At 40.8% G+C, this 13,893-nt stretch overlaps 1 protein-coding gene and 1 long non-coding RNA gene across 5 annotated transcripts in view; one reads left to right on the plus strand and one right to left on the minus strand.

Moving 5' to 3' along the window:
* On the plus strand, positions 1 to 8,008 carry LOC115504763. 3 transcript variants are annotated; one of them, XR_003965811.1, is made up of 3 exons: positions 1 to 642; positions 1,381 to 1,487; positions 6,078 to 8,008. It is a non-coding gene; the product is annotated as an uncharacterized LOC115504763 (long non-coding RNA). The 3 variants fall into 3 exon arrangements; XR_003965810.1 differs by lacking the exon at positions 1,381 to 1,487; XR_003965809.1 differs by lacking the exon at positions 1 to 642 and having other exon boundaries at positions 654 to 1,487.
* The window catches only part of CR1L (complement C3b/C4b receptor 1 like), a 62,056-nt gene continuing 53,167 nt past the window's right edge, over positions 5,005 to 13,893 (minus strand). For both annotated transcript variants that reach the window (XM_030301880.1, XM_030301879.1), the window contains 2 exons: positions 9,482 to 9,583; positions 5,005 to 5,837 (listed from right to left, as the gene is read on the minus strand). In XM_030301880.1, coding sequence (XP_030157740.1) covers positions 5,825 to 5,837; positions 9,482 to 9,583 — 115 coding nt within the window. In that variant the 3' untranslated portion in view covers positions 5,005 to 5,824. The remainder of the gene's footprint in view (positions 5,838 to 9,481; positions 9,584 to 13,893) is intronic.

Consider the following 13,893-nt stretch of genomic DNA (forward strand, 5'->3'; position numbering starts at 1 on the left):
CTCCCCACCCGGTGGGGTCTCCCCACCCGGTGGGCAGCCGCCTGCGTCCACTATCGCGGGCGCCCTGCGGCGACCCCGTCTGGGCACCTGCGCGAGGCCCCCGGCGGCTTGAGGGACTCGGCCGGCTCCCCGCCGCATCTGGAAGGGTCGAAAAGAAACGAGAGCTGGGGGGTCATCCTTGTGGCTTTTCCGGAGCTGAAAAGCGCCTCGCCCTGAAAATACAAACCCAGAGCCCAGGCAGCGGGTCGTCGTGGGGCCAGCACCCCTCGGGGCTCCGGTCGTGTCCTGAGGCACTCGGGACTGTCCGGACCCCCTGGGCCCTTGTTTCAAGAGTTGGCAGTGATCCATCTGCCCTAAATGATCCCTAAATGTTTAGGGACAGTTAGGCAGTGTCCCTAAATATTTAGGGACAATACTTGTGATTTCCGGGGCTCAGCACCTGCTCTTGGATCTTCTCAAGGCCTGCTAGATTTCAGAATCTCAAAGGTTTGGCCACTGCACTCCCAACCCCTAAGGAAAGGATGGGAGATGAATTATTAAAGGACACCGGGGCCATTAGCATATCGGGCGTCACTTCTCTGGGGCCCTTGCCCTTGAGCAACTGAATGTTTTATTGAAGAGGAAAAAACATGCACGAAAAAGGTAAGGACAAGGGAGTATTAATTGCCAATCTCCTGGAGATACTCAAAGCCGTTATTGTTGGGATGCGAGGAATTGATAAGAGAGAGCTTTTCTGGGGAAACAATCTCTCGGTGGAAAGTCAAGCGGAAAATGAAGAATGAGCCAGATCTATTTGTAGCGTTGTGATTAAACCTGTATGACTAGTACGAGGAAAAGTAACATGACCTTTATTAAAAGAGCACACAAAGGAGGTGACATTTTCTTCCTATTAGCTGGCAAAGAAGGATAAATGTCAACCAGCATGAGTAAATGTATCGGGGGGCCAACACCCTGAAACTTTCGGCTCTCAAGTTAACTTGTCCATATGGTAAGTTTTCAAATGGACATGACTTTTAAACCACTAGTTGTTCCATTTAGGGTTCACGCCAAAGAAATCGTCAGAGCTGGACCAAAGATGTACAATTTAGGGGGGAAAAATAAATCCTAAGTGTCTAGCAAAAGTAGAAGGCAGTTTTGATAGGTGGCTTTACGGTATGAATGTCTAGGCAGCGAGCAGTGTAAAAAAAAATCCGTGTTAAAAATATGATACCTATGTAAGTGGAAAAAGCAGATTCCAGATCAGTATGTGCCTCTTGGTATTCCTTTATTAAAACAAAAGTAGTATATTCATACATGTAAATAGAGATTAGTTGGACATATACCAAAATTAACTAATACTTGAGAGGATTATGGATGTTTCATTTTCTTTGTGCTTTTCAGTTTTCTTACAGTCTTACATTACATTTGGAATCAGTAAAGACAAAAAACCCAACTGCTATTGTTTTCACGAATGGTACTGATGAAACCTTGCACCACAAAGAGTCAAGGTATGAGACGGTGGGAAGGACATGTAAGCTCTCTGCATACACTTCAGATTCATATTCTGGAATTACAGAAATCTCTATTTTTAAAATTCTGTACCCAAAATGCACTGAAGACATTCTGGGTTGGACAAACCGTGGAATTTCCTCTTCCCAGACCAAAACATTATTTTCAATTCTGGGGGCAGCCTGTAGGCCACAAAATTGTGGATTGTTGTATAAAACCAACACCTTACCTACTATCTTGGAGTATAAAAACGAGACACTCCATGATGACACTTAATTGAAGGAGGTATATATAATTAAGGAGACACTGGAAACTCAAATGAGGGAGAATTATCATTTCTGGAAATTCTTAGAATTGTTAAGAGTGATAGGACAGAAATGTTTTTCAGCTCAATGTTGACATTATTTCTGCAAACAGATAATCTATTTCTTACTCTTTGCAACCATCTGTACACAACGATATATGTCAGTTGTATCTCAGTAAAGCTGAAAAAACTTCCACATTTATTTCTAGGCTTGGAAGTCACATTTTCTCGTGAAAAAATTTAAAAGATGTGGAACGGTATATGGCTAGTGTTTGGTTTCTTAGTGTCATATACTAGATTAGATTCAAGACTTGGGGTTTTACTGGAACTTTCAATCAGTCAAGTTTCTATACCTGGCGTTCATCAAACCACTCTTAATATAATTGAGTACTTTCACATTGATTATTTTTATTTGACGCAATGCATCACATAATTTATCTGAAAGGTCCCGAGCCCTGTTCCTTATTTTTCTGGACAAGCTCCATGAGACAGGGATAGAGTTCTCTTGCTGTAGCTCCAGTGCTGAGACAGTTCTGTGTCTGTAAGGTGTATAATAAAAACCTATATATACTGAATGAAATAAATGGGGGTTGCTGTCTCGTGCATCTAACATGTCTCTGCCAATTCTCCGCCACCATGGATTTACCAAATGCTGGGGAAGCTCTGAGAGATTTTGTTGTCAGAATTTTAAGATACTGGGAGCAAAGTGGGGTTTGCCTCTAAAAGGAATGAGCTACAACTGTGTGCACACAAACCGTTCCTGGATCGGGCACTGCAAGCTGTGTTACGAAGCAGAGCTGCTGTCTGTCCCTTAGCCTTGAGATCGTTTTAGTGACTTGGTTCAAAGGGAGAGTGTCGACAGTGAACTCCTTGAAGCCCTGACGGGAATGGCACTCAAGAGTCCAGGCTTTGAGTGAAGCGGGGGAGTAAACACTCATGGTTTCTGCAGCTCCCCCTGGAGATTCTGTCACACTGCTAAAGTGCAGGAGAGGAGAGCATGGAGAACATGCCTGTGCGTAGACCAGGTTTGGAGCTACGTGCTACATCTCCTTTCAGACTGTGTGAAGGCCAGTGGGGAGGAGGTAGGTGTGTGAAGATGTCTTTAAACACAGGCCAACTTCTGGAAAATAAATCGTAATGTTGGATGATTCCTGGCCTCCTAAATTAGTCTGTTTCCATCGTGCTGATCAGAGGTCGGGTAGCAGCAGGAATGGGCCTGTGAGTGCTCTCAGGAGAGGGTTTCCGCTGCCATGGTGAATTACACACGACGCATTTGTGAAAACCTGAAAGAGGATGGCTAAACAGGATGGTTCAACCATCTTGCTGATGTTGGCCCTGGGGGCTGTGCCACCGCCCTTTGTATCTGGTAAACACCTGCCATTCAGTTGACCTTCTTATTTAGCTCTTACCAGCAAGAGCATTCCTGTGGTAAGCCATTACCTGCCCCGGGATTCTAAAACAATCAAGTGCAGAAAGGAAGGTGTTTCTTAGAAGGAACACATATTCATTTTGTTTCCTCTTGGCTTGTGAAGGTTTAAAATGTAAATATATTACAAACCATAGTCCACAAGTAGATTTAGAAAGGAAAATCTTTTATCCCTTTCTTATAATGATGGAGACAGAACATTTTATTTAAATGTCATAGATTTAAACTAACGTACACCTTACACTTGCATGTACACAAAAGGCAAATGAGAAAAAAGAGAATATTAGCACTAGGAATAACTTTGGAGACCAGCTGGACCAGCCCCTGCTTTTCAGAAGGAAAATGTAAGGCCAGAGGTTAACATAATTGTTCAAGAATACAAATAAAGTTTATATTTAAAAATTTTTAATTTAAAAATTTTTAAACTTGAAATTTAGTATTTTACCCATAGTTAGTATATACAGTATTTCCCTTATATAAATGTTGTACAGGTAAAAAAAAGTCTCATGAATTTCTTGAAATTAAATGACCCAGGCATCAGATAGTTGTTAACCACAATACTCACAGACCTACTTCATTCTGGGTGGAAAAAAAGGAATTTACATTTTTTTCATGTGATAGGGAATTTTGATTCTAAAACAGCCCAGCCCCCAACAACTATTTTCTAGCCCTCCTTTAAAATGTACTTCTTCAGGGGCGCCTGGGTGGCTTAATGGGTTTAGCGGCCGACCTCAGCTCAGGTCATGATCTCTCGGTACATGAGTTCAAGCTCCGGGTCGGGCTCTGTGCTGACAGCTCAGAGCCTGGAGCCTGTTTCAGATTCTGTGTCTCCCTCTCTCTGACCATCCCCTGTTCATGCTCTGTCTCTCCCTGTCTCAAAAATAAATCAAACGTTAAAAAAAAAAATTAAAAAAAAAATGTACTTCTTCAGAAGCTTAAGACGTAATAGATTTCCCTATGTTCCAGCTAAGCAAAGCCATTTAGGATCTTTTTATATATTCATAGGTCACTTCCCTTTCTTCTTTTGGTGACCTGGCTGTATATCTTTTGCCCTTTTGCAGGGAGGGGGAATGGAGAGGGATGGTTTTTGAATTTTTAACTCTCTAAATATGCCTGTTTCCCCTGTCCATGATCCAAGTTGTAATTTTTTCTTCTGGTTTGTCAGTTGACTTTGCTTATTCTGTTTTTCCCTACCTTCCATGATTTTAAAGAAAACTTCAAGTTGATGTTCAGCTCACTCTTTATATTTATCAAGGTCAATTTGGCAGAATACACTCTAAAAGCAACTTAAAACCCAGGATTACACGGTAGATAGCAGTAGTCCTATGCGAATCTATTGTTAAATATCCAGGAAGATTCTGATATTTTCTAGATTATTAGCATGACCCATAATATCACACCAGATAATTTTTGATCCGTAAGTATGTGGACTAGTTAAGGACTCCAAGACCACTTATTTATATATTAATTTTTTAACTTCTTAAAAAAAAATTTTTTTTTTTTTTTACCGTTTATTCATTTTTGAGAGACAGAGAGAGACAGAGCATGAACAGGGAAGGGGCAGAGAGAGGGGGAGACACAGAATCTGAAGCAGGCTCCAGGCTCTGAGCTGTCAGCACAGAGCCCAATGCGGGGCTCGAACTCCCGAACTGTGAGATCATGACCTGAGCCAAAGTCGGACGCTCAACCGACTGAGCCACCCAGGAGCCCCAATTTTTTAACTTCTTAAAAGTCATATTTTATTAGTTTATTTAGTGTATTCTGAATGCATACAAAAGTAAGCCAGTTGCTTTTATAATAAAATTATTCTTTTATTTAAAATAGTTATGTTTTTGTAAAGAATAGAGTAAAAGTGCTTTTGAAAATCAACTTAGGAATATCCAAAACTCATTGTTTCAGATATTTCTCTTGAACACCTGTTCTCCAGAATCATTTAATGTTTTTTTTTAATAAACAGAAAATATTCTTTTTTCTAAGGAAAGTAAAAACTGATATAGCTATATTTTACTCAGATCTAATAGGAGGAGATTTTGCTCTATAACAGAAAACCTAACTATTTAAGTAAGACTTGTGTATAAAGAAACATACATGAAGAAAGGTTAGCAAAAAATAAAAGGTTAGCAGAAAAATCAAAATATTACCAGCGGTTTCACAGAGTAGTATAATTCTATGTGACTTATTTGTTTTTCACATCTTCCCTTTGGATTTTCAAATTCTCGTTAATAAGCCCATTCCGTAGTAGGACATTTGAAAATAAGAAAGGAAAATAACAAACTGGTAAACCAAGATCCTAGGCAACACCTTTGTCCTTTAAGTAAGTGAGGCTATTTATATAGCCCAAGGGCAGTCTTTTCCCCTAAATGGATGGTGTGTGCTTTGAGCACAAGGACAGAGGGTGAAGGAGTGACAGTAATCCAAACTAAGAGGAGGGAGCTTTTCCTAGATTCCGGGGGCACTTCGGCATCTTCAAGTGCACATGCTTGCATCTCTGTGAGGTCACTTCCAGTTGGGATTTTATGCGTTTCACATCTTATTCTGTTGAAATGAATCGCTTCCTTCCCGACCAACATTTTAATTCGAGGTGTTCTCCAGCTTTATATACTTTGTCAAGGAAGGACACTGAAATAACAGGATATTTTTATTCAGATGACAGCATGGCTGAAATGAATTACCCAGAACTTACTGGTAATAATCATGAGGACAGTATTACACCAATTATGAGTTCAGAAGAAGTGTTTATTGCCTTCTTTAGCGGTTGCTGTGCAGGGCACAAGAAGGTATTGCATAAGCTGAGACACTTAATAGATAAGAGAGATTAATGAATAAGCTGACCTTTCCCCGTTGCTGCTTTTATCAAAGGAAAAATGTTTCTCAGCGTTGGGCAACTAAATAGAAAGAGCCTCATTCCAGAAACAGAGGTTCCTCATAACACACCAAATGTTTCTGAGTCTCTTCTGAGCCATGTTGTGGCAGGGGAAAGCAAACAGGAGCTGGTAGTTTGGAGGAGGGCCAGCCTCAGAGAACAGGTCCTCGTCCCCCACCACCGTCAAGACTGAAAGAAATCATTGTATCATCCATGATGTCCAAATGCTTCCCTGCCCATGCTGAAGCCTCTCCTCTTCCTCAAGGCCGGGAAGACTGTCCTTCTGCCAGTGGACAGATCCCTGTTGAGACCCATCGGCTCACCGGACACCCCATTATTACTGCCGCCTGATCCCCCATCATTGTTCCCTTTCTACCTCGTGACACATCCCAACGCTTGGTATCTGCGTCATCTTTGAACATTCTCACGTCCTTCAGCATGCAGCTGTGTCTTTGGAGTCTGCCTCTTTCCCTGTATCACCCTCTGCCCTTGCACTTGGCTCGGGTGCACGGGTCCTAAGCTTGGTACAGACACTAACTCACTCCTTGTCTGCCACATGTGGCCACAAATGATCAACCTCGCTCCTGTGGAACACTGTGGCCAAAAACCCAATCTTGAAAAAGACACTTGTGACAAATTCATTTTGGACTTCCTGTATCATTATTAAAACGGTGGTCAACAGTCAGTCTACACAATTTGAGATGCACCTTGATGTAAAAAAATGTTTCCAAAAAGTTGAGGATAAATGAAATGTTGATAAATTTATTCTCAACTGTTTAGTGTACACTTCTCATTTTAGTAAGTCTGTACTTAGAATTTGGGGAAATTAACTTACTCATAAGTGAATTTAGCATGGGAAAGAAAACACATAAGTACAACATTGGTAGATTACAAGTGACAAATGTTTGAAGAATGAATGAGCAAGCGAATGAATGCATTGGTGTTACTGGGCAAAAACAATAAATGAAATATTGGATACTATGGCATGTAAGCATATATACAGTTTTTAATGATAAAAGGATGGTGTTTATTTGGTAGAAACCACACCAGGAATAATGTTATACAGTCAATATAATCTCAGTGTATAACCCTGTAAATGTGAAGAAGCTTAAGTGTACTAGCCACTGGATGAAGGCTATTATAGGTCATTTTTATATACTTTATATTTTCTGTATTTTCTACCTTTTCAATAAGCACATATTACTATTAAAAGACACTATTTTCAAAATGGTATAGGCACTAAGTTCTACGAGTGCCAAAGAAAGACATGACTTTGGACCACAGCACATTGGGAGGGCTTCTTGGGTGAGTGAATTCTGAGCGGAGTAATGCAGATAGGATTGGAAGGAAAATGGTAAAGCGTTTAGGTGGGTAACCGGCCAGGATTGAGGAGATATCAAATGATATTTTAAGTATAATTCTGTATTATTTTTGAATGGACTTTCGTAAAGACAACCATTGCCCTCACAGTGGGCAGTTACTTTGTGTGTTTACAGTGGGTGACAATCCGGCTAGGGATGAATCAGTCTGGCCCAGCTTTTCCATCATAGTAAAGGACAAGCAGTACATCACCCCAAGAGCCTCGGAGGCATAATGTAAAGTATTCCTGAAAGCATAGTATTATCTGTCTTATTTTATCTTAAAATCTGCATTATTTGACTTCTGTTCCTATACCTATGTATTTGTGTTAAGATATAAATAATGCTCTTTTCATTTCAAACTACTGGGATCACAGTAGGAAAAAAAACACTCTCCTAGGAAATCATGCCATTCCTGTCTCATGACTTCAATATCCTACTGATATACTAGTCAAGCTTCTCTAGGTATATGCTCTTTTGAGAAGAATCAGACTGATGGTTATTATAGCTTCAAAAAGTTAATTACTAATACTGAGTTTTTAAAAAGCAGTGCACATTTCATTTGCTTCCATAAACAGTCATGAAAAACAAACTGTTCAGCAAAAGCAAGGTGAGTACAAGCCAGAAAACAAACCTAGGGATTCGCAAATTTCTATTTAGGAGAAAGTTGACCATACCCGACATATTTGTTCAAACGATTTGAATTGCCTGTGTCTTGATTATAAAATGCCTCTCTGACCCCTTGCCTTTTCCTGTGGCCACTTCTACTGTCCGATGTTGAATTTAAGATTTGGGACATGTGTGCAGATATAAAATGCCAAGTTTAGATAAGTGCACATTGATATATGGGAAAGAGGACAGAAAGGAAATTGACGAAAACACATGATACTTTTTGCTTCTGCTTTCTACAGGAGTGGCCAGTCCCCTCTATGGCATTTTCGTGCTGGTGTTTCAGACACCCAAGAATCTGAATAAAAATTTTAGGATACTTGGGCCCAGCCAGAGGAAGCAAGGACTGGGTGAAATGCTCTGTATGGTAAAGAAAAATGGAATTTTGAATTTACAAGAAGACCAAGAGTCAAAATGAGGTACCCTGAGAACACATTAAAGATTTTAACAAAACTGACGAGTGTCTAATGTGAGAGTGGCCTAGGAAAAGACTGGAAAGCCAAGGCTTACAGGGGAACTAAACAGTGAGAAAATCCTGATCATATGATAGAGTTCAGGGTTTGGCATTTTTCTTCTGAAGGACCAGATAGTAAGTCTTGGTCTGTGTAGCTTCTACTCAATTCTGCTGTTAGAGCATGAAAGCAGCCATAAATAGGCTAACAGTGGGGGAGGCTGGGTTCCAATACCTATATTTACAAAACAGTCACTTTTTAGTCCATTGATTTCTAATATTCACTTCTACGTGTGTGCCACTTCGGTACACATAGTTTGGTAATTTCCCTTTTCACCCCGGTCCTGTAGCAAACAGCTAAACAGTGACCACCCAACAGCTATGGTAGTAGGCTGGTACTTTGACTAGGTGGCATGCAGGGATGAGGTGTGGTGACAAGCCCCTGTTGGGGAGGACAGGAAACAGGAAGGAGAGAGCAGTCCTAGGAGACCTGGTGAGGCAGAGAATTCAGTGGGAGCCAGAAAGCAGGGGGAGGTAAATGCGAAGTCTCCACAGGATCCCCAGGTGATCCTGCACATTTAAGGGAAGGGGGAGCCAGGGGGACACCCAAGTGCCAAATGCTTGCGTTCCACAAGAAAACGAAAGCTTGCTTCTTCTCGAAGGTTTATAGCACCAGCGCACAAAAATACAGGAATGCTTTGAGAAAACAGTGCCCGGAGCACAGCGCTGACAGCCATCACCCAACCCCCTGGAAACAAGAATCTAAGAAAAGAACAACCAAGGCATTTCCAGTTCCTGAAGAACTTTCTATCTCCGGTGGTCCCAGTGATCCAGCCAGAGCGACATCTTAGGCACATCCTGTTCTCACTTTCGCTATCTGAGTTATTGACAACGTTATGAATTCAATATGTACATTAGGTACCTGCTGTTCTCCTGGTTTGTTTGCACAGTTTGAGGACTTACACCGCTGTCTTCTTGAGGATGTAAATGGATACTCTCCTTACATTTTTCATCTGTAGTTTTGCTAATTGGCAGAGGGAGAAAAATAAGACAATTTTATACATTTCAGTCTTGGAAGAAAGTAGTCAGTGGCTTCCATTTTGAAATTGAGGGCATAAATTGCCTCAGGTTTCTGAAATCTTTGCAAGATATGTAAAAAGGACACAACCAAATCCCACCTCTCAAGACTAAATAACTCAGAGTAGGAAATAAAACTAAAACCATCCTGTACGTTGCCAGGAGACTAGAATTGCTTATACACAAGTGTCCATGCCTTCAAAGGACATTTGCTTCCAAAGTCATTTTGACTGGTAAATACTGTTTACCACCAGGTGGTGACATTTAGGCTTCACAAGGGCAACAGCTTTGCACAACAATCTTACACAAGGCTTCCTTCTTCTGCTACAGCGAAGATGGAAGTTCTGTTTTGTGTACAGTTAACACCCAGAGTTTGGAAAGCAGCAGCAGTTGTCCGGACGTGTGAGAGGACTAGGGTAAATCCAAGCATTTAAGCACTTTTAAATGTCAATAACAATCACATGTAAATAACAATAGCTCACACTTTCTGACATTCATCCTAACTGAGGCACCATGTTAAGTGAGGTAGGAACTATTATTGTCCCCACATTACAGACAAGGAAAATAAAGTTTAGAGAAGATGAGTGCCTTGCTGAGGGTTTCATAGCTAGTAAGTGGGTATGAAATGACTCCTAATGATTGCAAAGCCCATCATCTTACCTGGGATGCTACTCTGCCTCTTTGGGAGTTGTTTAAGCACTTCGTTTTACATAAAATGGTAAATGGTACAATACCAGTACCCTTAGAGGTCAAATATATGTTGGTATTAGGGACTTAAGGATCGAAGCGCAAAGAGTTAACTCACTCCACCGCCTCCCAGTACTTCCTCATTGCTCAGTTAGTCTTTACCCTTTGGTGGAAATTAGAATGAGGGTGTCCCTGAGACAAAGAGGAAGACTGAGTCAGAAGCCAAAGTGTTCCCAGAATGAGGAAGGACAAACTTGAGATCCACGCCTGAGGAAGAGTAGAGGGTCGTACTGACAGGTGTTATGGGTGTCCACGGAGCAATGACTAAGTGGTTAGCCGAGGAATGGCGTAAAAGCAGTCTTGGGTGAGTGGTACGTGGGGTGTGAGAAAATACAACCTTAATATACGTTGAATGAATACCTATCCAGTTGATTGATGGTGGTTATGAGATAACAGAAAACATATATTGTTTTCTTCCCTCAGTCCTTGGCACGGATATCTGAAACCCATGTATAATTTTAAGAGCACTAGGATGATCTCTTGTTTTAATATTTATTTTTTGACCCCATCTCTGACACAGTTCTCCTAAAATCCTTGTGAAGTCCTAAGTGGTAAGAGCACTAGGAGAATCTTTTTTTCAAATGAGGTGACTCTGGCTGTGCTCCTGGATGGCTCCCGGATAGCTCATTGGTCACTAGAATGATGAAACTGTGATCAGAAGGTTGGAATTTCAGCCCCATCCCCTACCCTCCAGAGAGGGGAGAGAGGCTGGAAATGGAATTAATAATTGATCATGCCTACATCAACAAACTTCCATAAAATCTCAGAGGTATGGGGTTCAGAGAGCTTCCTAGCATGTGAATGTATCCATGTTTGGGGAATGTGATGCACCCCAGCTCCGTAGGGACAGAAGCTCCTGTGCTTGGGACCCTTCCAGACCACACCCTATGTCTTTCCTCAGCTGGCTGTTCATTGTATTCTTTCTCATATCCCTTAATAAACGGATAAATATAAGTAAATGCTTCCCTGAGTTCTATGAGCCACTTTAGCAAATACATCAAACTCAAGGAGGGATTCCTGAGAACTCAGATTTATAGCCCATCTGTCAGAAGCACAGATGACAACTTGTACTTGAGATTGACATGTGAAGTGGGGTGGGAATAGTCTTGCAGAACTGAGACCCGAAGCTGTGCGATCTGACATTATCTCCAGGTAGACAGTTTAAGAATTGAATTAAGTTAAATTGTAGGACACACAGCTGGTGTCACAGAATTGTTTGGTATGGGGGGGGGGGGGGGGGAAACCCCCGCACATTTAGTGACCAGAAGTCAAAAGTGAAGTGTTCTGTGCGAGCAGTTAAGGGGACCCACAGGAGGAAAGACAGATTTTTGTAATATTGTGGTTAATGTGAACATAGGAAAACACAGGGAGCCTTTGCACAGAGGGGCTTTAATAGTTTTGTCACACTAAGCATTAAGCCAACAAAGACCTTAAAGTGCTGTCTCACTATGGACAAGAAGGCTGTTTGTAGAGAACAGGAAATAGATCAGCAGCAGAAACAAAAGGCAAGGATAAACGGGCTCTGAATGGACAAGTGTAACAGCATTACTCCTCAGTGATCAAGCGCATGACTTACCTTGTTAACATTTGTCGCAAGTATTTAGTAAATACACAGTGAAATGCCAACTGTGCAGATAACAGCATTTTTCACTAGTGAAATATCAGGCCAGTGAGGTTTTGTAATCACAAAATGAACAATTTCAATTTTTAAACATGCAGTCACTGAAAATGAGTAAGCAGACTTTTATTCAAACCTTACAAACAACCTTTACATTTAGCCTGAGATTAAGCAGGAGAAAGTTGAACCCGTGGTTACTTTCATTGCCCAGTTAAGCATCTGAACACAAAATATTTCCAGTGAACACGCATTTATCAAACACGATCATCCCAATGAACTTGACAATGAATAGTGACCCAAACCAAACTGTAATTTACTCTGGTCTACATGATCTTCAGAGCCTAAAAGTACCTATTTAGTAACGATTTTAAAAAGTCACAGAACTTTAAGTCTGCATGAATGGACTTCCCTAAGTTTTCAGCAAACCTAATAAAGGCTAATGAAGGGCTTCATAAGGACGGAGGCCCTGACAGAAATATTATAATTATCTTATAGTATAATAACTGAGAATAAAAAGGAAGAGACTGCATACTATTCTCTAGGAGAATAATGTACTCTTAATGTACCAGAGTCCCTAAAAAAAAAAAATCCAATAAAGTAGATGGGAAATATTGAAAGAAATACGGAATTATTCCCGTTTTGTGCTGTATGCTGTACTGGAAGATACAGAATCAGATTCAGAAATGAGCAGCTGAAATTTTTACCTGAGAGCCAAATGGGTTCAGGATTCTAAGATCATCAGGCTGAAGCCCTACCCCTGAACAACTTCCTGCTGGTACGATTTTAAGCAAGCCACTGAATGTCTCTGCAAACTCAGAGCCTTCTGCTTTGGGATAACACCGTTTTTGGGCTTCCCTACCTCACAGGGTTGCTTTGAGGAAGAAACAAGACAATAAATGGTAAAGTATTTTGTAAACAAATATATTAGCTGTTGCAACTCTTCATGAATCTTAACTACTAATGCAAGGAAAAGTAAAAAAAAAAAATCATTAAAATTATTTTTAAACTAGACTTGCTGTTGTTATCATTTTGCGACGTATACAAATACCAACTCATTATGTTGCACACCTGAGACCAATATAATGTTACATGTCAATTATACCTCAGTTAAAAAGAAATCACTTAGGGGCGCCTGCGTGGCTCAGTGCGTTAAGCCTCCGACTTCAGCTCAGGGCGTGATCTTAACAATTCGTGGGTTCGAACCCCATGTCGGGCTCTGTGTTGACAGCTCAGAGCCTGGAGCCTGCTTTGGAGGCTCCGTCTCCAAAGAGACATGCTCTGTCTCTCAAAAATACGTATACAAAACAAAAACAAAAGAAATCACCTAAAAAATGATTTTGAGTAGCTACAGGCGGTCCCTGCTCATAAAATGTTCATCGTCTAGGGAGGGGACTGAGGAGACAAGAGCTAATTTAATAGAGCATGGGAAGGCCCAATGCAGGGCAGAGAGAGGAAATACATGACCCTCTGCTTTTTAAAAAGTTTACATTGGATTGGCATCCTCTATAAATTATCAACATTTCAGTTTCTGTAAAGCTTGTTTAAGAGACTCTTTGCTTAGAACGTTTACCGCAGAAAACTGTTCACTTAAAGTTATAAACTTTCTCATAGATCTAGGATTTGCTCATCAAGCTTATAACATTGATCTCATTGACTTTGACCCAATGATTTTGCTAGAAATAAATAGTACAAAAGCTGTATGCGTTCTTTTCCCAGTCAAAATGTTTATTTAGATCTTAATCCTTGCAAAGGTTTTGCAAAGTTAAAAAGTAAATGGTGTTTATAAAGGTTTGGTTTTTTTTTGAATACTCCAAAGCAAGTCTCACTTCTTCCATACTGGCAGCCTGTGATGGCAACCGGTGGATCATACCCTCTAACTTCTAGTGCCTTGA

Source organism: Lynx canadensis, chromosome F1, assembly GCF_007474595.2.
Source record: "Lynx canadensis isolate LIC74 chromosome F1, mLynCan4.pri.v2, whole genome shotgun sequence".
NCBI lineage: Eukaryota > Metazoa > Chordata > Mammalia > Carnivora > Felidae > Lynx > Lynx canadensis.